The following is a 24,846-nucleotide window of genomic DNA, read 5'->3' as shown; positions in this document are numbered from 1 at the left end:
ACATCCTTCAGGATCTGCATAGTGTATTCATCTCTTTGTCTCCCTCTACGATTTTTACCATTCACGCTACCCTCCAATACTAACCTGGTGATCCCTTGATGCCTCAGAACATATCCTACCAACCGATCCCTTCTTTTAGTCAACTTCTGCCACAAATTTCTATTCTCTCTCATTCTATTCAGTACCTCCTCATTAGTTATGTGATCTAACCATCTAACCTTCAGCATTCTTCTGTAGCACTACATTTCAAAAGCTTCTATTCTCTTCTTGTCCAAACTATTTATCGTCCACGTTTCACTTCCATACCTGGCTACACTCCATACAAATACTTTGTGAAACGACTTCCTGACACTTAAATCTATACTCGATGTTAACAAATTTCTCTTCTTCAGAAATGCTTTCCTTGCCATTGCCAGTCTACATTTTATATCCTCTCTACTTCTACCATCATCAGTTTATTTTGTTCCCCAAATAGCAAAACTCCTTTACTAATTTAAGTGTCTCATTTCCTAATCCAATTCCCTCAGCATCACCCGATCACCCGACTTAATTCGACTACATTCCATTATCCTCGTTTTGCTTTTGTTGATGTTTATGTTATACCCTCCTTTCAAGACACTGTCCATTCCGTTCAACTGCTCTTCCAGGTCCTTTGCTGTCTCTTAACAGAATTACAATGTCATCAGCGAACCTCAAAGTTTTTATTTCTTCTCCAATTTTTTTCTTTTGTGTCCTTTACTGCTTGCTCAGTCATCATCATCATCATCAGTTATCTGCTAAATTAGCAGGTCCGTTGCCTCTCCATTTTCTGCGATCCATTGCTTCCTTCATAAGGTTGCTGTATGTTGTACCGTCCATCATGTCACCCAGTATCTGGAATCTCTTCCTTCCTCGCTTCCTTTTCCCTTCTACATAATCTTCTAAAACTGTTTTTATCAGTCCATCATTCTATCTTAATGTATGCCCAATCCAATTTCTCTCAGTACCTCTCCATTTTTTACTCTGTCCATCCAACTTATTCTTTCCATCTTCCGCCATGTGCAGATCTCAAAAGCCTCCAACCTTTCTCTGTCTTTTTTCCTCATAGTCCATGTTTCAGCACCCAATAGAAGGACACTCCATACAAGACATTTTATGAGTCTCTTCCTGAGTACTCTGTCCAGACCGCTGTTGAAGATTCTCCTTTTCTTATAAAACGCCTCTTTTGCCATTGCTATCCTTGTTTTAATTTCTGTGGTGCACTTCCAGTTGGTGTCTATCCTGCTTCCAAGATACTTAAAATTTTGCACCTGTTCTAGTATTTCTCCATTCAGCATAATTTTTATTTCCTTATTTCCTCCTAGTGCCAATACTTTTGTTTTATTTGTGTTAATTTTCATTCCACATTTGTTTCTGTTAGTTGCAATGGTGTCCAGCAAATCCTGTAATTCTTTTTCCCCTGTGGCTAGAAGGACCATGTCATCAGCAAACCTCAAACACCCTACTCTTCTTCCTCCAATTTCTACTCCTTTGTCATCTAATGAGCACTGGTAAGTCATATTTTCCAAGTAGAGGTTGAAAAGAGTAGGTGATAAACATCATCCTTGTCTTACTCCATTTCCTAGTCTGATCCAGTCTGTACTTCCGCCTCTCACTTTAACTGAAACTTTTTGATTAAGATATAATGAGTTTATAAGTCTTCTGGTTTTCCAGTCCACTCTCTTTTCCCTCATTATAGTCGCTACGACCCTTCCCAACCACTGCTTCCCTTTCATGTCCCTCGACTCTTACAACTGCCATCTGGTTTCTGTATAAATTGTAAATTGCCTTTCACTCCCTGTAATTTACCCCTACCACCCTCTGAATTTGAAAAAGCGCATTCCAGTCGATATTGTCAAAAGCTTTCTCTAATGCTAGAAACGTAGGTTTGCTTTTCCTTAATCTAGCTTCTAAGATAAGCCGTAGGGTCAATATTGCCTCACGTGTTGCAATATTTCTACGGAATCCAAACTGATCTTCCCCAAGGTCGGCTTCTACTAGTTTTTCCATTCGTCTGTAAAGAATTCACGTTAGTATTTTGCAGCCGTGACTCATTAAACTGGTAGTTCAGTAATTTTCACATCTGTCAACACCTGCTTTCTTTGGGATTGGAATTATTATATTCTTCTTAAAGTCTGAGGGTATTTTGCCTGTCTCATACATCTTCCTCACCAGACGGTAGAGTTTTTTCAGCACTGGCTCTCTCAAGGCTGTCAGTTAGTAATAATGGAATGTTGTCTACTCTCGGGGCCTTGTTTCAACTCAGGTCTTTCAGTGCTCTGTCAAACTCTTCACACAGTATCTTATCTCCCATTTCATCTTCATCTACGTCCTCTTCCATTTCCATAATATTGTCCACAAGTACATCGCCCTTGTATAGACCCTCTGTGTACTCCTTCCACCTTTCTGCCTTCCCTTCTTTGCTTAGACCTGGGTTTCCATCTGAGCTCTTGATATTCGTACAGGTCGTTCTCTTTTCTCCAAAGGTCTCTTTAATTTTCCTGTAGACAGTATCTATTTTACCCCTTGTGAGATTAGTCTCTACATCCTTACATTTGTCCTCTAACCATCCCTGCGTAATCATTTTGCACTTCCTGTCGATATCATTTTTTGAGACGTTTGTATTCCTTTTGTCTGCTTAATTTCTTGCATTTTTATATTTTCTCCTATCATCAGTTAAATTCAGTATCTCTCCCATTGCCCAAGGGTTTCCCTCTAGCCCTTGTCTTTTTACCTAGATCTGCTGCTGCCTTCACCATTTCATCTCTCAAAGCTACCCATTTTTCTTCTACTGTGTTTCTTTCCCTGTTCTTGTCAATTGTTTACTAATGTTCTTTCTGAAATGCTCTACAACTTCTGGTTCTTTCAGTTTATCCAGGCCCCATCTCCTTAGATTTCCACCTTTTTGCAGTTTCTTCAGTTTTAATCTACAGTTCATAACCAATAGATTGTGGTCAGAGTTGACATCTGCCCCTGGAAATATCTTAACAATTTAAAACCTAGTTCCTAAATCTCCTTCCTACCGTTAAATAATCTATCCGAAACCTTTCAGTGTCTCTAAGCCTCCTCCATGTATCCCAGACATACTTATGAGTAATTCTGTGTTTTTACACTTATTGCAACTCAATCGCATGAACATTTCACAGTGCCATAACCGTTGTTGACCAGCTATTGGCTGTCGCCAGACTAAAGGCATATGCTGCCAACAGTTTTTTATGTTATCGACAATATTCTTGTATTGTGCTGTATGTGTTATTGACAACTTCCAGTCTGCCACACCATTGTCAACCCCAGCTGTGGCATGCACCTTCCAGCAGTTGTGAGATCTGAACTGTAACACCACACTGGTACATTATTTTGGGTGAACAGTGTCTCTCCAATGGCAAAAACCCACAAGCTACTTTCCTTATGTCATCAACAATACTCTCATGTTGTACTGCACTGTGTTTTTGATTATTCCAGGTGTACTGGTATGAAATGAGCGTTTTTTTGTGAAAATGAAACACTAATTTTGAACTGAAAAGTAAAAAACATTTTATTCAAAGTACTGACCATTGCTTTCTATACATTTTGATCACCTTTATGGCAATTTGTGGACACCACACCAATAGAAATGTTTATCTTTTGAAGCAAACCAATCAGACACTCAATTTTCGACTTCTTCGTAGGAATCGAAGTGTTCCTCAGCCAATGCGTGTCCCAATGATGAAAACAAATGGTAGTTGGAAGGGGCCAAGCCTGGTGAATACGGTGGGTGGGGTAGCTGCTCCCAGCCAAATGTTTTGATTGTATCCTGAACCAGGTTTGCTTTGTGTGCAGGTGTATTGTCGTGTAAAAAAATAAAAAAAATTACTTTGCCATGTCTTCTGGCCCATTCTGGTCTTTTTTCGATCAATGCATCGTTCAGATTGATCATTTGTTGTCTTGTTGTCTGTAGTGATTAGTATTCACAGTTTCACCGGGTTTTAGAAGCTCATGATACTCCACACCTTTCTGATCCCACCGAATCAATCTGGTTTTGTAGTCGATGTTGATGGTTGTCCTGGATTAACCCATGATTTTTCCCATTTAGGATTCTTAAAATAAATCCATTTTTCATTGCCAGTAACAATTCGATGTAAAATTGATTGACAAATGGTTTTTCAGTTTTCCATCTGTCTTTCATTCAATTCATTCGACACCCATTTTCCACACTTTTGGATCTCTCCCATAGCTTTCAAACGCTCAGAAATTGTTTGTTGTTCAACATTTAGCATTGGTGTTATTTGCTTCTGACTCAAAGTATCATATTCATCCGACATTGCTTGCAATTTGGCGTCTTCAAACTTTTTTGGTGGCCTTCCACGTTCTTCATTTCTTACATCATTATTTCTGAACCGTTGAAACAATCTTTTGCATGTTGCTTCTGATAGAGCACGACCACCATATGCCTTGACAAGCATTCGACGCGACTCTGCAATACTTTTTTTCAAATGAAAACAAAAAATTAATGCTTTCTGCAAATAGTCACTTTCTGGTACAAAATTCAACACTGTTAACACGATGAAAACATATTACGTTGTTTGTTCCATGACTTGATGTATACTAAATATCTTTGACAAATGTCATACCAACAAAAAAAAAAAAAAATTAAGGCTCGTTCACAACAAATGTTCCCTACCGACACATTTGTATCTTAACGCTCATTTTATACCGGTACACGTGGTACAATGCACACTGCTTCCAGCATGTGCTGCGAGTTCCTTTATGAAGCCTTGCAAATAGCAGTTCCACATTGAAATTGTTGAACTTGTCATCTGCAGTTGTTTACTAGCAGAGACAAAAATATTAATTATGGTGAGAGCATCGTGTGAGTATAGTGCTATTTACTTTTTAGTGAGACGCTTTATCCAGCTACACAGTAAGGAAACTTTGCCAGTAAAAAACTTCATGCCGCACTTCGAATTTTCATTTTGCCACAAATGTGCAGTATGGAAGAGCCTTGATTTTTTCCCCTTGTGCTTTTTGGCAATGTCAGTGAAGAGAGGAAAAAAATCAATGCACTGCTTGATGATAATTCTTCACAGTAGTCTAACTTGTCATGAAGTAATCTTACTGCAAATTAAACTCAAAGTCGATTTCCACTCAGTTTGCTCACTACAGTAGACTCTGACAATATACCAACATTAACTAGCTGGATTGTTTTCTATTTAATAGAAAACAGTGTTGAATTAATTTTTACAGTTTTTTTAGACAAGGTGCAATAGTCACAAATTTCAATACAGTTGACATACCATTCCTTTTTCAGTACAGAGAATGCCAGAGACAAAACAATACATTTGTATCTTTCACTTTTAACATTAAATTACGCTTCATACATTGACAAAATGGCTGAGCATCTCGAGTTACATTCTTTTTCATGTATAATGTATTGTCTTTTCTATCTCACCAAAGAGAGATTATTCTTTTTAACATAGTTAATTCCCTTTAATGTCTGTTGGTATCACCACCTGACGCTACCAGTTCACTAGTGGCATCTGTCGGGCAGTGGCTCCGTTCCGTCAATCCATCATACTCTCCCAGTTGTCATTGCTGCCCACATGAGGCACCACCACATCATTTGTCCGGCATTAACTATGTATTATCATGAAATACAGTATTATAAAATGTGAATCAAATATCGTCCTGCAAGCAGGAAGAGAAAACCATAGCTTATTAGTATGAAAAAGAAGATATAGAATAAAAATTTTGTGAGTGAACACTAGTGTTCCTTCACAGTGTCTTTAGTCTAAAGATGATCATTTGCTGGTCGAAACCATTTATGGCATTGCAAAATGCTCATATGATTGAATAATGAAAAATAAAAGAACTGGTTGTTTGAATTTGTCACTACTGACACTAAGTACAGGCTGAAAGTATATATCATAACTAGAACCTGTATTTTCACAGATGGTCAAGTATTAAAATGTGTTTGCATCAAGCAGTATTTCATATGTAAGCATGCACATTGAAGCAGCAAAACAATAAAAATATTTGATATCAAAATTCAGTTCTGTGTTTGTTTCTATTTTCTTCTAAAATAGGACACAACAGCCATTTCTACAATTTCTGTCATGTAGTCTCTTGCATTTCTCAGACAGAACATTTTTGTGCATGGAAAATGACCTTTCTGTATTACAAGAAATGACAGACGTGTACTGAAATGAAGAAATTTTGAACAAGTCATATCATTTTCACTGTGATAGGGTCTGCATCTGTGTCGCATTTTTTGAAAAATTTCATTATGTCCTCAGCTGCGGTTCTTTTTATTTTAGATACAATTGTACAGTTTCAGCTTTAGGCTATTTTCAAGTATTTTATGGATTATTTTTTATGTTGTGTATGTCATTGCTCCTGTGACTCCATGTTATGCTCATAAAATAAATCCAAGATGTTTTACACTATTTTAGGAGCACTTATATTTTTTTGTTAACTTCAAAAATTCAGAATCAGCATTTGATGTAATAACTTTTATTTTTTATGTTTTGCTGCAACACTCACTTTTCCACAGAATGATTGCAAAGATTTTTCAACCTCTTCGATACTTGTCAGAGATTCCACCAATTACCTGTGGCTTCCAACATATTGCTGCTGACACGTGCACAAAATCTGATTTGATGTAAGTTGGGTCATTCTTCAAATGTGTGTTGTTGAATGCCACTTCCACAAACTGCATTAGTAACTTTGAAAGTGGAAAAAACAATCAGCAGACAGTAACTTAATGTTTTTCAATAGAATGAATCAAACAGATGTTAATTTCAATAAATTTGTGGGAATTTATGGTTTCTTATCAACTTATATTCATCAAAATTATCACAGTTAAAGATGGCGGTATTCATTCAGGTACCCCATCTGGTTAAAATAGGGTGCGGTGGCCCAGGTGCTTTCAAGGATACCTTCAGTAGGAAAAAAGTCCCCATGTGACTTTAATTAATGCTGCCTGACTTATCAAACCTTTGTTTTTGTGTGTCTATTTACCTTGTTTGTCGAGGATATCATCTTATTCACATTGTTATATGTTATGATACACTGTGTAGCTGACCCAGTGAGTCTGTGGGCTAATGCTTTAGGGTATTAGGATAAAATATTTTAATTATGTTCCTTGCCTTAATCACATTCGAGACAGCATCACTTAATAACAGTATGACCGTAATTTCATTTACATTTTTTGACACAAAATGTATTGTTTTCTATTGGCATCCGCCCAGCTGAAACTGGGGCGCTCTAGCCCACTACGAGTTAACAGGCTGTAACAAAAAAATGTAGAATTACTGATGTTCTGCACTCTCAGCTTAATTCATTTAGGCCTAGTGAAAATGTTAATAATCGTGCTGTCATGGAAGTTATTGCAGTGTATGATCTGAAGCCATAAAATGATACAGTATGCAATATATCTGTCTAACTTCATGCAGGTGTATCGACAAAACTGTCGAATGTACATTTACTCCCCAAATGGGAAAATTGTGCAAACGTGGCTGCATCACACATTTGCATGTAAATCTGGTCATTAATCATATCTAATAGTATAAACTGACTAGAGTGAAAGAAGCAAAATCGTACCAGTAGATATGGGTCCACAAATGAGCTGTCTTCAGTATCAAATAGTGTCCTAGCTGGTACTAATGTATTTCAGATGTAAGCTTTTCAATTTTGCTATAGAAATGTATCATCTATCAAACCTCTGAGAAGGCATGGCAAAATTGATTTGACCCTTTCTGCAGTTTCTATCTGTTTGTCAGCAACACTGTCGGCATCTGAAGCCTTTCAAGATGGTAAGAGAGCAACAGATTTTGCATGAACATCATTCTGGCAGAATGGACACAGTTATTGTGAGCTTTCTTCATTTGGATGCTTTTTCTTTATCAAGAGTTCATTCCTTTAACCTTATCCTGAGGGTCTCCAAAACAAACAAAAACCTTTTCTAGTGCAAAAACATGTGGTTTGTATTGAAACAAAAATGATGTTGTTGCTGCAGTCTTCAGTCTGAAGATTGCTTTGATTAAACTCTCCATGCTAGTCTATCTTCTGCCAGCCTCTTCATCGCTGAATGAACCATTGCAACATACCCCCAATTGTACCTACATCCTGTAGTCCAGCCGAGGTCTCCCTTTACAGCTTTTATCCTCCCACCATTAACAAGCTGATGATGCCTCAAGATTTTTTTATGTCAACTGATCTCTTCTTTTAGTCAAATTGTACCACAAATTTCTTTTCTCACTGATTCAGTTCAATATGTCCTCATTATTTATGCCATCTGCCCATCTAACCTTCAGCATTCTTGTGTAGCACTGCACTTTGAAGGCTTCTGTTCTCTCCTTGTGTGAACTGCATATCGTCAACATCTTGCTTCTGTACAAAGCTACACTCCAGACAAATGCCTTCAGAAAAATTACTTCCTAATTCTTAAACATATATTCAGCATACAGAACTTCATCTTTTTCAGGAACACTTTTCTTACTGTTGCCAGTTTGCATTTTATATCCTTTCTACTTCAGCTAGCATTAGTTATTTTGCTGCCCAAAATGTCTTAACTCATTTTCTCACTGCATGACCTGATTCAAAGTGATCATACATTCCATACCCTCATTTACTTTTGTTGCTGTACATCTTATAATATCTTTTCAAGACACTAACCATTCCATGTAGATTAAAATTGAAGAAACTGCAAAAAGGTGAGAATTTAAGGAAATGGGACCTGGATAAACTGACTAAACCAGAGGTTGTACAGGGTTTCAGGGAGAACATAAAGGAATAATTGACAGGAATGGGGGAAGGAAATACAATATAAGAAGAATGGTTATCTTTGAGGGATGAAATAGTGAAGGCAGCAGAGGATCAAGTAGGTAAAAAGACGAGGGCTAGTAGAAACCCTTGGGTAACAGAAGAAATATTGAATTTAATTGATGAAAGGAGAAAATACAAAAATGCAGTAAATGAAGCAGGCAAAAAGGATTACAGACGTCTCAAAAATGAGATCAACTGGAGTGCAAAATGGCTAAGCAGGGCTCGCTAGAGGACGAATGTAAGGATGTAGAGGTTTATCTCACTAGGGGTAAGGTAGATACTGCCTACAGGAAAATTAGAGAGACCTTTGGAGAAAAGAGAACCACTTGCATGAATATCAAGAGCTCAGATGGAACCCAGTTCTAAGCAAAGAAGAAAAGGAGGATATAAGATCAACATCAACAAAAACAAAACGAGGATAATGGAATGTAGTCGAATTAAGTCGGGTGATGCTAAGGGAATTAGATTAGGAAATGAGACACTTAAAGTAGTAAAAGAGTTTTGCTATTTGGGGAGCAAAATAACTGATGATGGTCGAAGTAGAGAGGATATAAAATGTAGACTTGCAATGGCAAGGAAAGCGTTTCTGAAGAAGAGAAATTTGTTAACATCGAGTATAGATTTAAGTGTCAGGAATTCGTTTCTGAAAATATTTGTATGGAGTGTAGCTATGTATGGAAGTGAAACATGGACGATAAATAGTTTAGACAAGAAGAGAATAGAAGCTTTCGAAATGTGGTGCTACAGAAGAATGATGAAGATTAGATGGGTAGATGACAAAACTAATGAGGAGGTATTGAATAGGATTGGGGAGAAGAGGAGTTTGTGGTACAACTTGACTAGAAGAAGGGATCGGTGGGTAGGACACATTCTGAGGCATTGAGGGATCACCAATTTAGTATTGGAGGGCAGTGTGGAGGGTAAAAATTGTAGAGGGACACCAAGGGATGAATACACTAAACAGATTCAGAAAGATGTAGGCTGCTGTACGCACTGAGAGGTGAAGAAGCTTGCACAGAATAGAGTAGCATGGAGAGCTGCATCAAACCAGTCCCTGGACTGAAGATAACAACAACAACAACAACAACAACAACAACAACAACCATTCCATTCATCTACTCTGCCGAGTCCTTTGATGTCTGACACAATATCGGTGGCATCAGTTAGTCTCAGAGTTTTTTTATTATTTTTTCTGCTGGAACTTTAATTCTCTCTTCATGTACAGGGTGTCCAACAAGGAATCGTCAGCGTTCAGGGAGATGATAAGATGCTCATTCAGAGCAAAAAAATGTAGTAAACATTGACTCTAAAGTGCATAAGTCAGGAGCCATGAGCACTTGTTCATCTTCATGATTGTGAAACAAATCCCTTATACTGAACAAGTGCTCAAAGCTCCTAAGGTATGAATTTTAGAGTCCATGGCTACTAGCCTTTTTTTGTTTCAAATTGCTATTCCTGTCGAACCCTGAATATTGATCATACCTCCTGGGACACTCTGTATTTTGTTGCTTCCTTGACTCCTTGCTCAGTGTACCAATTGAATAGCATTGGGGATAGGCTACAGCCCTGTCACGCTCCCTTTTCAATCACTGCTGTCCTTAAATAGGACATGATAATATTTAGCGATGTGACCTTACAGTATGTACAGATTTGCTGAAGAAAACCATGAGTACACATTAATATCTTCCAGAACCACTCAACAAATCATGTGTGATCCATGTCCTCATGGTAACTACCTGTCTTTTTCGACCAAAAAGTTGAAAGTGTGTCGGGAACAAAACCACTGGAGAAAACTGCATGGACTACAATTAATCTAGCTCCTCTTACCATTGTGTGATGACCACTACTACTTGGAGTGTCATGCATCCACCATTTACTGACAGCTTCCCTGGCATTAACCCATGTTTTGTCTAGCCATATTACAGAATTAATGTCTGTGCCCACAACTTTGTGCAAGAATATGCTTTGAACTGTTACAATATGCATCTTTTCTAACAGGACTTTCCATCCATCTAGCACTTTGTAATGGAAACCTATACTTTCCAGCACAATTTTCAATGAAGTTTTCCCACCCCTGAAAAGTTCACTTTCTTTTAACGATAATTGCAACTTTGCTATGGTAGGCTACTCTTTCCTGCTGCAGTAAGCATAAAGATGACTGCAAATACCATCACTCTGAAAGGAATCTAAGTCTGTTGGGGCGGGAGGAGGGGGGAGGGGGGAGCAGGCTGCCTTTTCTTCTTTCCAGGAGTTACTAAAATTACATTATCCAATCCAGACGCCTCTGAATCATTACGGTCCGCATCTCCATCTCTCAGCTTTTGCAGTATCACTCCCTTACCTATTACCGTTCCTCCAATAAGTCTAAGAGTTTTTCCTGTGTATTTTACTACTTTATTGGCAGGAACCGATGGCCGTTCGTGAATACTTACATATACTCTCCCTGCTCATAAAACTCAATAGTTCTCTGTAATAACTCCAGTGCCTGGCTGTTTGGTGGCACACCTTGACACAACATATTGTATAAATGATTTCTTTTCTGTGACTTTTTCCTCATGTCAGAATTTCCTGAAGCATAGAACAATGCAATCACACAGGAGAAACCAACCACAATATGTGTTGCTTATGTACACACAAAACAAAGCCAGCAACGTGGGAGCTTTGACGTCATGACAGGAAGTGATTACTGCACTGGGACTGATTCGTGCCACACACCTGGCACCACATGCTTCTCATTCTTCACTCGGTAAACTATTATCCTGCCAACCTGAAACACACATATCAAGGGCAAAGTTTCATCCACGGCATGCTGCACGTTTTGAGCTGCAATTCGCCTCAGTTGTGGCATTTGTCGAGATGACCACCAACCTAATGTAGCAAAAATGTGATTCCCTCTGACATGTTTCCGTTGACTGATGGTCGAATCCTGATGGTCATGTACCCACTGCAATTCACTGCAGCTGTAGGGGTGGTACACTGCAGAGTTCCACGTTCAACAGTGTACGATGAACAGTGTGCTCCGAAACAATTGTGTGTGCATCACCATTGTGCTCTTTTGGCAGAGATGCCACAGATCACCAGCTATCCTACTTTACTGGTAGACAGGCCTTCGAAACCCACATTCTGTGAAGAGTTGTTGACATCCCACCATTTAGCACCTAGTGCAGGGGCGGGCAGGAATCCTGCACGTGTGCGGTGCACTTGCACACGTGCAGTTAACAGGTGTTCTGCGTGCACACAGGGTCAAGCTGGCCACCCGCTTTTCTCCCCTCCCCACCATACCATCTCTCCACTTCTTCCTCTGTAATGTGCTTGAAAGAAATCATGGTTTGAAAGAGTACCTATTACCTACAATACGTTGTATTTATTTATCACAGGTGGAGTTTACAATGCGTTTAATGTCTGGAACAAAATTTCTACATACGGACAAACGCAAACAGTTATGTAAATTTTCATCACTGATGTTTGTTCTTAACCGAGACTTATTAATTTTCACAACAGAAAAAAATCTCTCGCAAACGTATGTCGAGCCAATCATATTATCTTCGCGGCTTCACGATGGAGACGAGGGAAATCTTGCTGTGAAAAGTTGTGATAAAAATCTATTACACAGCTTGCCAAAAGGAACTTGTCTCTCATACAAGAATTACGCTGTAGAATCTACAGTGTAGATCTATTAATTCCATTTGCAAACTGGGATGAATATCATCTACAGAAACAGCAAATTGTCTCGAGAACTATTCAAAACCTTGGGATAAGTATGATATATCCTCAAATCGCTTGAGAAATTCCTCTTTTATTGCACTAAGTACGGGAACATATTGAAATTTATTATAATGGCGTTCAATATTAAACTTCCGCTAACCAGCGAGAATACTGCCACATATTAAACATTTTGAATTTTTACATTTTTGCACAAAGAAAAAATGATTTTCCATTTCCTTTTTCAGAGATAGCAAATCTCCACTTCTCCGTTGCCTTGATTCACTCTGCGTTTTCCGGTTCTTGAAATACAACGCTCAGTACGTAGTGGTCGCTCCGCAGGTTAGCCTGGCACTACACTGGCGCAACCTGCCGGCTGTGGCCACTGCCCCATTCGACAATTGCACGCGAGCAGCACAAATGCAGCGCAGTGCGCTCATGGCCGCGTGCAACGTTTGCCCGCCTCTGACCTAGCGGTAGGTTCACTGTCCTCCTGCCTCTTTCCACAGGTGCTCATTACAGTAGTTTGTGAACATTCAACCAGTTTCACCATTTTTGGTATACTCTTTGACAGTCTCTGCATAATGATTATAACCTGCCTTTTGTCAAAGACACTTATCTCAATGGATTCCCTTCTTTGTAGCCCGTATCTCCACTCGGGTGATTCTGCGTCCACATCTGCTCCACTTACATACCTTTCTTACCTCATTATGTTTCCACAATGACACCAGGTCGCATCCAACATTGTGGTGGGCAGTGGTTATAATGTTTTGAATGATCAGTGTACTCGCAATATATATTTTATCATAAAAGGTGCTGGAAATGTCCTTCATGTCCTGGAACACACATCTCAACACGTTTCTTCATGTTAGCTGCTACTTTTTGGATGGTCACTACACTTCTGCGGTATATTACACCTTTTCCATTGTGCTTCAGTTGGTCAGTTGTGTGAGAGCTGTTATTATAGACAGTATCCTTGACATTTCCGCAAAGAAAAAAGGTTGGAGAGAGATAAATCTGGGGATCTAGGCAGCCACAGATCATGTAAAATAATGTCCCCCCAAAGGACATGCACATCATTATTGTGCTGCTATTCACCTTGTGCACTGTTGCAGTATTTTGCTGCAACCAACAATATAATTCATCGTCCACTAACATTGCAGTAAACTGCATGATCATGTCATGGTAAAGTTCAGCTGCTGTTATTTCCAAGAAAAAAGTTGGGCCTACAATTCTTTTGGATGAAATTGCACACCAAACTCCAACATTCTGTGAATGTGGCGGGGTCTCTTGGGAAACATGAGGACTTCCTGAACTCCAATATCTGTCCTTCTGATGGATTACATAGCCACATAGATGAAACCATGCTTCATCAGAGTAGAAAACAGAATCCATCACCAAAACACAGTTGGGAGTAAGGTGCAAGAATCATTGACAGTAATGTAGACTTTCTCCTCTTATCAGGTTCTGGAAGTTCATGCAAAATGTGAAAGCGATAAGGCGGAGTTTCAGCTTCTTTGTGAGTTTCAGCTTCTTTGTAGCTTTGCGAACACTCCTGTAAGACATTCCAGTTTGCTGAGACAGTCTTCGTATTGACTTCCTTGGTGAAAGTAACAATGAAGCTTATTATTTTCCAATGAGGCATCACTTAAGACTGAAGTCTGGCCAGAACATTCACATTCATACACACTTCCAATTGCCAGTCGTTCTGAAACAAGCTACTGTGTGTCAAATCATTGATTTGTTAGGCAGCCTTCTTTTAGGAAAAGCTACACTAAAGTTTTCCTGACATTTTGAGAAAGATTTTGATTTGAAGTAACTTTGAAGAATGAACACATGTTCAACGTGGGAAAAACTCATGTTCATTTGCACACAGCTAACTCAGCACTGCGATCAAAAGGGCAGGAAATAACTAGGATATCATTTGTTGTGCATCTCCCATAAAGTCATCCGGTGCCAACACAATCATTACTGCCAGTAAGAAATTATATTTTCTACCGCCTTTTTGTGATTTAGCCGTGTGTAATTTCTGTATAATGAAACATTATTTTAAGTGAACAGGCCAAGTGAATAAACAAAAACTTGCTGAAAATTTCACTGGTAGTTTTTAATGACAACACATTTCTTTGTTCTGCTAACAGAGGTAATACAGATTAGATGTGTAGCATTATATATATTCTAAACAAGCAGGAAAGCGCCAGTAGACAGGCACAATAAAATAACACACACACAAAATTTCGAGCTTTCGCAACTGGCGGTTTCTTCGTCAGGAAAGAGGGAAGGAGAGGGAAAGATGAAAGGATGTGGGTTTTAAGGGAGACGGTATGGAGTCATTCCAATCCCGGGAACGGAAAGACTTACCTTAGGGGGAAAAAAGGATAGCTATATAAGCGTGGGCGCGCGCGCACACACACACACACACACACACACACACACACACACACACACACACACACACACACACACATATATATATCCATCCATACATATACAGACACAAGCAGACATATTTAAAGTCAAAGAGTTTGGGCAGAGATGTCAGTCAAGGCGGAAGTGCTGAGGCAAAGATGATGTTGATGACAGGTGAGGTATCATCATCTAATGTCTATTATTTTAATAAATGTGTGTGAAAATTAATCAAGTTCTGTTTAAAGTTGGTCACTGTCAATATGCTACTCTTAAGCGTGCAAGTGGCATTTCTATTGTCTGACCTAATGGCAGAAGATAAACACGCCACAATAAGACCACGAGACATATTGCTGACACTCGCCTACTTCGTTAGAGCGACAGGTCAAATAATCTGATGGTGTGTGTACCGAAGGTCTTACAGTATGCACACCACATGAAGTTATTCCATTGCTTTCAATGTTAGCATTTTAACATAAAATATTTTCAATTACAACTGTTTTTTAATAAAACTAAATAATTTTTAATTACAAGGTGCGACCTGCGCAACGTCTCGCTGGACGCCGTGCTGGGGTCACTGCCGCAGTTGGAGGAGCTCGTCCTGTCAGGGACGTCGGTCGTGGGGGGCCAGTCGTGTGCCGCCAGCCTGCCGCCCGGGCTGGCCGAGCTGCACCTGTCATGGTGCGCATGGGTGGACGCGGCGGTGGTGCGGGAGCTGCGGCACCTGGGACGGCTGCGTGCCCTGCGCCTCTCGCGTTGCGGCGGCGTAGTTGGCTGGCAGCAGCTGGCCGCGGACCTGCTGCCCCACCTTCCCGCTCTCGAGCGGCTCGATGTGTCGGGCGTAGGCGGGACCGCAGGGGACGGGGTGCGCGACCTGTCATTCCTGCGGCACTGCCCGCAGCTGCGCGCCCTGGACGTGGGCGAGAATGCCGGCCTGCCGCCCGCCGCCTACTCCGACCTGCGGCACGCGTCCGGCCTCCGGCACCTCGACCTGCACGGCTCCGACTTGGAGGGTGTGCCGCTGCAGGAGACGGTGGGACGGCTGTCTGAACTCGAGACACTCACCGTTTACGGGTGCCGGGGTGTCAGACAGGAGGAACTGCAACGGCTCACCGCATTCCTGCCGAAACTGTCAATAAAGGGCAAGGTGCGGCTGTGATGTGTGCCTTTGCGTCGGGTGTTGTGTGCACTCGTGTGGCCGAAGAAATTTTGCTCCTTTACATCCTGTATACATTTATGTCAAAATGTCACGTTATGTAATTGATGTAATGCAAAGTTATTGGGAACAATACTGAAATACTATCTATTCTTATCATAAGGTGAATTTCTAAGCTATCTTCAGACTATACCCAGGTAGCAAACATTTAATGATATTACACAACAAATAAAAACAAACAAAGTAAACCCAACAGAATATTTGTTGCCCAGTAACAAACTGATTAGACACTTCGTGTAAAAGTACCTACTACATAACCAAAAGGAGGTTTCTTCTGGTTGCTGTTGTGAAATGGAAATGCTTCGTGTACTGTGACAGTTATTTATGAACTGTGATTTTTCCTTCAGAGTAGTTTAATTAGCACAGTAACACTGTTTAAAACATTTTGGCTCAGCATGGTTATGATATGTGGTAAAATTTATTTAGAGTGCACTCACAGCACCTTGCATGAGGAATGGTAAGCCAGAATTAAAATAAAGTCAGGCTTACATCTATGTCTTCATCAAAATCTACAGCAGTTCTACTCAGATGATTTAGTTTGTAAACCAGAAATAATAAAAAATGTTTTACTCGAGGTGATCAAGGATTAAGCTCGAGTGCTCTTCACCTTCATCGCAATAATTTGTTTTGCTTCAATTTGCTTCTTAGTAAATCATCTAAATTGGTTTCATCTTCCAGTACAGCTATAAAAAAAGAACAGAATTATACTCATTTTGTTTAGCCAAACTGCTGGTTCACTAATTTCACTGCCTCAAAACACTTTCGCTAATCCCAAAATAATTGTTGGCATCAAAAATGTATTGTGTGAATATAGTGAACACCCAGTAATAATTTTATGGCAAAAGATATTCATGGCCAAATTTTTTTTCACACCAAAAGAATAATTCCGTCGCTGGGAGGGGAGAGAAATGATTTTGGGGAACTTAAAAAGGCAGGACATGTTGCTCAAACCCCAGGAAGATGGAAAGCCACCTGTAATGAGGATGAGAGATGGCACGTATGAAGGGGGCCAGGGGAGTGAGGGCACAACAGAGAGAACAGGCAGTGAGCATAATTTGAGTTCAAAAGAAATGAGATATCATGAATGGAATGCTGACCACCATGGGTTTTGAAAAGATTGATTTTGTGAAACCTGGCTTATGCTTTTCTCGACATGAAATCCTGAAAGCCATTGACAAATTCGAAAGTAAAGTTCTGTGTACTGACTTGGCAGAAAATCCTAAGAAATTTTGGTCCTATGTCAAAGCGGTAGGTGGATCAAAACAAAATGTCCCGACACTCTGTGACCAAAATGGTACTGAAACAGAGGATGACAGACTAAAGGTCGAAATACTAAATGTCTCTTTCCAAAGCTGTTTCACAGAGGAAGACTGCACTGTAGTTCCTTCTCTAGATTGTCGCACAGATGACAGAATGGTAGATATCGAAATAGATGACAGGGGGATAGAAAATCAAAACCGCACAAAACAGGAAAGGCCACTGGACCTGATGGGATATCAGTTTGATTTTACACTGACTACATGAAGGAACTTTCCCCCTTCTGGAGCAGTGTACTGTAGGTCTCTAGAAGAGCGTAGCGTTCCAAAAGACTGGAAAAGGGCTCAGGTCATTCGTTTTCAAGAAGGGACATCGAACAGATGTGCAGAACTATAGACCTAGATCTCTAACATCGATCAGTTGTAGAATTTTGGAAAACATATTGTGTTAGAGTATTATGACTTTTCTGGAGACTATAAATATTCTGTGTATGAATCAGAACATGAGTTTCGAGAAAGACAATTTTGTGAAACCCAGCTCGCGCTACTCGTCCACAAGACTCAGAGACATGGGTTCCTAGGTAAATACCATGTTTCTTGACTTCCACAAGGCGTTTGATACAGTTCCCCATAGTCATTTAATGAACAATGTAAGAGCATATGGACTATCAGACCAATTGTGTGATTGGATTGAAGAGTTCTTAGATAGCAGAACGCAGCATGTCATTCTCAATGGAGAGAAGTCTTCCAAAGTAAAAGTGATTTTAGGTGTGCTGAAGGGGAGTGTCGTAGGACCGTTGCTACTCACAATGTATATAAATGACATTGTGGATAACATCGGAAGTTCACTGAGGCTTTTTGCAGATGATGCTGTAGTATATCGAGAGGTTGTAACAATGGAAACTTCTACTGAAATGCATGAGGATCTGCAACATACTGACGCATTGTGCAGGGAATGGCAATTGTATCTCAATGTAGACAAGTGTAATGTGCTGTGAATGCATAGAAAGAAAGATCCTTTATCATTTAGCTACAGTATAGCAGGTCAGCTACTGGAAGCAGTTAATTCCATAAATTATCTGGGAGTAGGAATTAGGAATGAATGAAAATGGAATGACCGTATAAAATTAATTGTCAGTAAAACAGATGCCAGACTGAGATTAATTGGAAGAATCCTAAGGAAATGCAATCCGAAAACAAAGGAAGTAGCATACAGTACACTTGTTCGCCCACTGCTCGAATACTGCTCGCCGGTGTGGGATTTGTACCAGATAGGGTTGATAGAGGAGATAGAGAAGATCCAATGGAGAGCATTGCACTTCATTACAGGATCAGTTTGTAATCGAGAAAGCATTATGGAGATGATAGATAAACTCCAGTGGAAGACTCTGTAAGAGAGACGCTCAGTAGCAGGTAAGGGCTTTTGTTGAAGTTTCTAGAACATACCTTCAACAAGGAGTCAAGCAGTATATTGCTCCCTCCTATGTATATCTTGCGAAGAGACCATGAGGATAAAATCAGAGAGACTAGAGACCACACAGAGGCATATCCACAATCTTTCTTTCCACAAACAATACGAGAGTGGAATAGAAGGGAGAACCGATAAGAGGTACCCAAAGTACCCTCCACCACACACTATCAGGTGACTTGTGGAGAATGGATGTCGGTGTAGATGTAGATTAAGGGAGTCAGGTGTGTGCATAACTTCCAAAAGACATTTGACTCAGTACCATAGATGTGCTTATTAAATACGTTACAATCATATGGGGATAGAATGAATTCTGTGACTGGGTTCATAATTTCATGATGGAGAGGACACTGCATGTTATCTTTGATGGTTAATTATCAGCAAATGTCTAAAGAAACTTCAGGTGTGCCCCAGGTAAGTGTATTGGGACCCTTTCTGTTTGTTTTGTACAAGTTTTGTAGCTTAATAATGGCAACTATTTATGCACAACTTATACATAATAGATATATGTTTCAAAGTTTTACTGTCCTTCGATGTTGTCACTAGCATTGTGTATAATGTATAGCCAGTGATATGAAAGTCATAGGATACACTTAGCAGTGCATGTTGTGTCGGTAATTTGAATGGAACCATCTACCTCTGCTCGAATTATCTCTGTGACAGTTCCAAAGCAAATCCTGTGAAGTGCTTCCATCAGTTTAGGAATCGAGGTGAAGTCCTGAAGGCTGAAGTATGGGGAGTGTGGGTCCTACAGAAGCTGTCACCACTACTTTCTCTAAGCTGTTCATTTTTCGAACACAGCCTGTGATCAGCTGAGAGAAAGAAACGTCCATCATCTGAGTTCAGGGAAACTAGTATGGGGTGAGAAGATCAAAATAGACTGTGTGGTGTAACAGGCTCTGAAGCCCCTCGAGTTGTGCTGTAGAGCATACTTGACAAATGGATACTCAGTGTCCCCAAGGCAGATAGTTGTTTTATATCTGTTAATGTGCTCAGCCAGTTTAATGGTGGTCACGATTTTTTTCCACCGTGCACGAACTCTAGGGTTTGATCCATGTGAGGATATGGAACAAAAATGGTCTAATGAACTTATGTCTGGATATGCATAGTTTCAGCGTCAAAGACCATTTATTTAATCATACTCTGTTGCAGAGACTGCAGTCTAATACACACTGTACCATGCAGCCACAGTTAAGTATGCATGGCATCCTCCTGGAGGGTGGTACTGTTTCTCATATGTCATTCCCTAGTCCCTCTCTTGCCATAGTAATTGATAATGTTGTGTCCAGTTCACTTCTCTTACTGACTCATATTTTGGTGGATGTGATACAGCATTTTATACAAAAGTTCTATATTCGAATCGAGAGCTTGCAAACATGGTGTTTACTTACAGATAGGCAAATGGCAACAGGCGGCAGGCAGCAAGGTAGTGTCAGCATTCAATGTTTGTAACAGTGTTTTGTAGTTTGTCTGAGACAGCATCATTTGAGGAAGCAGGAAATCATGAAGAACGTATCCAAAATGTTCGGATACAAGACTTGATTAACAGTGTGTAAGAGGACCACCGTGTCAGTACCAGGCAGTTGGCCCACCCATACAGGGTAAGCCAGATGACTGTGTGGAACATTCTCCATGACAGTTGTTCCACCCTTATCACCTACAGTGTTTGCAGGGCTTATTAGTGACAGACTTTCCACCTTGGGAGCAGTTTCATTTTGTTGCTGGTTTCTTCGGTAGGCAACCGCATTTCCAGAATCTGTGTCATCCATCGTGTTCACAGACGAGGCCAGCTTTAGATGGAGTGGTATCTTCAACTTTCATAACAGTCATCTGTGGGATAATCTGCAGGATCTCTATGGTACTTTGACATTGAATCTTCAGCATCAGTGTAGCTGGAATGGGTGGGCCGGGATAACTGGTGACTGACTGTATTTTGGAACCAGTCTTCCTTCCACATCACCTAACACGCTGAAACTATACGCATTTCTTGTTGATGACTTTGCCTCCCCTGCTGGAAGAAGCGCCTTTGATGATTCGAGGGTTATGTGGCTGCTACAAGAGTCACTCCAAAAGAAATGCTCACTATTTTTGTAAAAATACAGTTTTCATTCTGCATGTGTGAAAGTTTTACAGTTTGTAGATGCATCCTTCCCACTTCTTTTCAAACTTAGTTCAACCTGTTCCCGCGAGTGGCGCTGACACAGCGTGTCTTCAAGATGGCTGCAACACTTGACATTTGTCAGAAGGAACGTGCTGTCATAGAATTCCTGTGCTGTGAAAACAAGAAAGTGTGAAACATCCACAAGAGCTTGAAAAGGTGTACGGAGATGCTGCTGTCGATCACAGTACAGTTAGTCGGTGGGGGAGCAGGTTACGTGACGAAAGCGGGCACGGCAATATTGAGGATTGTCCTCACAGCGGCAGGCCTCACACTGCACACACTCCAGACAATGTGCAGGGAGGTAACGAATTGGTGACTGCTGACTGACGTATCACAGTGAACGAATTCTCACGCTACTTTGGGATAGGGGAAGGAAGTGTTTGCAGAATACTGATAGTGTTGGCATTAAAAAAGGTTTGTGCCAGGTGGGTTGCCAGGATGTTGACAGTGGCTCACAAAGAAACAAGAAAAACGGTATGCAGCGAACTTCTGGAACAGTACGAGAATGGTGGAGATGAATTTCTTGGAAGAATTGTGATAGGTGATGAAACATGGCTCCATCATTTTTCACCAGAGACAAAGAGGCAATCAATGGAGTGAAGTCATGCAAATTCACCCAAGAGAAAAAATTTCAAAACCACACCTTCTGCTGGAAAAGTTATGGCTATGATGTTTTTCAGTTCCGAAAGACTCTTGTTTGTGGACATCGTGCCAAGTGGAACCACCATTTATTCTGATGCATATGTGTGATCACACTGAAGAAACTTCGAGCTCGACTGAGTCGTGTTCGACCTCAGTGGCAAAAGCAGGATGTTTTGCTGTTGCACAACACTGCACGGCTACATGTCAGTCAAAAAACATGGAAGCGATCACAAAACTCGGATGGACAACACTGAAACACCCACCTTACAGTCCTGACCTGGCTCCGTGTGACTATCATCTCTTTGGGAAACTGAAAGACTCTCTTCGTGAAACAAGGTTTGAAGATGATGACTCCCTTGTGCAACCGAGCAAGGTGGCGCATTGGTTAGCACAGTGGACTCGCATTTGGGAGGACAGCGGTTCAATCCCGCGCCCGGCCGTCCTGCTTTAGGTTTTCCGTGATTTCCCTAAATCGCTTCCGGAAAATGCCGAGATGGTTCCTTAGAAAGGGCACGGCCTATTTCCTTCCCCATCCTTCCCTAATCTGAACTTGCGCTCCGTCTCTAATGACCTCGTCGTCGACGGGACGTTAAACAGTAATTTCCTCCTCCTCCCCCTCCCGCCTTGTGCACGCTGCCAAATAGTGGCTCCAACAGGTTGGTCCAGAATTTTACCGTGCGGGTTTGCAGGCGCTGGTTCCATGATGGCGTAAGGCAGTTGAGAGGGATGGAAATTATGTGGAGAAATGAAAATATTGTTCCTAAAGGATGTATCTACACACTGTAAAACTTTCAAACATGTAGAATAAAAGATGGATTTAAAAAAAAAAAAGGGTGCATTTCTTTTGGAGTGACCCTCGTATATGATCGTGCTACAGCACCCTTCACCATTAATGTCCCGACGCATCTCAATCGTGTCTTCCCTGGTTGGTGGATTGGACGAGGGGATCCGGGTGCGTGGCCTGCTCATTCACCGGATCTCAACCTGTTTGATTTCTGGTTATGGCGCCATCTCAAAAGTATCATGTATGCAGAGCCCATTCCAGATGTGGATACACCGCAGCAGCATATTCGCGCTGCCTTTCATACCGTTTGGACGCAGCCTGGCTGATGTAAGCATGAAAGACAGAACATGCTGCAGTGCATACACGCATGTGTCGACGCATGTGGAAACCATTTTTAACACATACTGTAACTGTGGCTGCATGGTACAGCACCTAGTAATCCACAGTCTCTGTAACAATGTATGATTAAATAAATGGTTCTAGTATTGAAACCATGCATTTCTGAACATAAATTAATTAGATCTTTTTGTTCTCTATTGTCTCATTGATCAATCCCTGGAGTTTTTACACAGTGGAAAAAATCATCCTGTATAAAATACTGTGCAGAGGACACAAGTAAATCAGTATAACAACATGCATTGTCTCTCAAGTTATTTTGCCATTGTACAATTTTTCCAGTAAAGATATTACTCTTTGCGTACCAGAGTAGAAGAAATAGTTGTGTAAAGCAGAAAAAAGAGAACAACAAAGATATATCAGCGGGAGGATCTCATTTCAGGACCCGACTTGAGAAAGTTGTAGTCTTTGTGTAGTAAACTATAGAGGGACTCAATGCCAGACTAGTAGTGAGTAACGAGGGACATCCTTGTGATATTTTGGAAGTGGGAGCTGTACTAATCAGAAGGTGAGAGAGGGATTCTGTCTGAGAAATTTGTTTGTGAGTAACGTTTCTAGGGAAGTGACAGAGAAGGATAGCCTGGGGAAGACTGTACGTGTTAAGGGGTTTGGTACTGGAACCGATATATTTGCCTCGGATGCATAGGCTTTTGGAAAGCGAGCATTTGATGTGGAAGGAGTGAATGCTATAAAAATGTGGGTATTATTGTTTATTGGGAAGGGAGTGAGACAGGGTTGTAGCGTCTCCCAGATGTTATTCAATCTGTATATTGAGCAAGCAATAAAGGCAACAAAAGAAAAATTTGGAGTAGGTATTAAAATCCATGGAGAAGAAATAAAAACTTTGAGGTTCGCCGATGACATTGTAATTCTGTCAGAGACAGCAAAGAACTTGGAAGAGCAGTTGAACGGAATAGACAGTGTCTTGAAAGGAGGATATAAGATGAACATCAACAAAAGCAAAACAAGGATAATGGAATGTAGTAGAATTAAGTCGGGTGATGCTGAGGGAATTAGATTAGGGAATGAGGCACGTAAAGTAGTAAAGGAGTTTTGCTATTTGGAGAGCAAAATAACTGACGATGGTCGAGGTAGGGAGGATATAAAATGTAGATTGGCAATGGCAAGGATCTGAAGAAGAGAAATTTGTTAACATCGAGTATAGATTTAAGTGTCAGAAAGTCGTTTCTGAAAGTATTTGTATGGAGTGTAGCCATGTGTGGAAGTGAAACATGGACGATAAATAGTTTGGACAAGAAGAGAATAGAAGCTTTCGAAATGTGGTGCTACAGAAGAATGCTGAAGATTAGATGGGTAGATCACAAAACTAATGAGGAGGTATTGAATAGAATTGGGGAGAGGAGGAGTTTGTGGCACAACTTGACAAGAAGAAGGGATCAGTTGGTAGGACGTGTTCTGAGGCCTCAAGGAATCACAAATTTAGCATTGGAGGGCAGCGTGGAGGGTAAAAATCATAGAGGGAGACCAAGAGATGAATACACTAAGCAGGTTCAGAAGGATGTAGACTGCATTAGGTACTGGGAGATGAAGAAGCTTGCACAGGGTAGAGTAGCATGGAGAGCAGTATCAAACCAGTCTCAGGACTGAAGACTACTACAACAACAACAAAAACAACAACAACATTGTTTATTGGTTGGTTTTGTATGAACAGGGTTTGAATGTGGGTTCTAGTGAGGTGAAGACGTACACTGTGGCACACACAAGGTGTCACCATTTTGATTTTCTGAATAAACATTTTACAGTTAAGACAAACTCTAAGGAATATATATACTACCATGGAAAATGCTCCATGGAGAATTGTTCTAACTTAGTACACCCTCAATATGTCCACCATTTTGATTCCTAACTCCTTTCATCGAAACTCTGATGTTAGAGATAACCCTGCAACATGTCTGATGTGATTTTACTGCAGGCTTTAAGAATAAGGTGTCTGAGCTCCATTAAATCGTGGACATTTTGGGAAAATTATTTCCT

At 40.6% G+C, this 24,846-nt stretch overlaps 1 protein-coding gene across 3 annotated transcripts in view; it reads left to right on the top strand.

Annotated features, from left to right (window-relative positions):
* The window catches only part of LOC126295273 (F-box/LRR-repeat protein 14-like), a 62,411-nt gene extending 46,079 nt beyond the window's left edge, over nt 1-16,332 (top strand). For all 3 annotated transcript variants that reach the window (XM_049987700.1, XM_049987699.1, XM_049987701.1), the window contains exon 4: nt 15,463-16,332. In XM_049987700.1, coding sequence (XP_049843657.1) covers nt 15,463-16,087 — 625 coding nt within the window. In that variant the 3' untranslated portion in view covers nt 16,088-16,332. The remainder of the gene's footprint in view (nt 1-15,462) is intronic.
* Nucleotides 16,333-24,846: the final 8,514 nt, after the last annotated feature.

This window comes from Schistocerca gregaria, chromosome 11 (assembly GCF_023897955.1).
Source record: "Schistocerca gregaria isolate iqSchGreg1 chromosome 11, iqSchGreg1.2, whole genome shotgun sequence".
Lineage (NCBI taxonomy): Eukaryota > Metazoa > Arthropoda > Insecta > Orthoptera > Acrididae > Schistocerca > Schistocerca gregaria.
The sequence above is the reverse complement of the archived record's forward strand: the minus strand, read 5'-3'. Positions and strand labels throughout refer to the sequence as shown.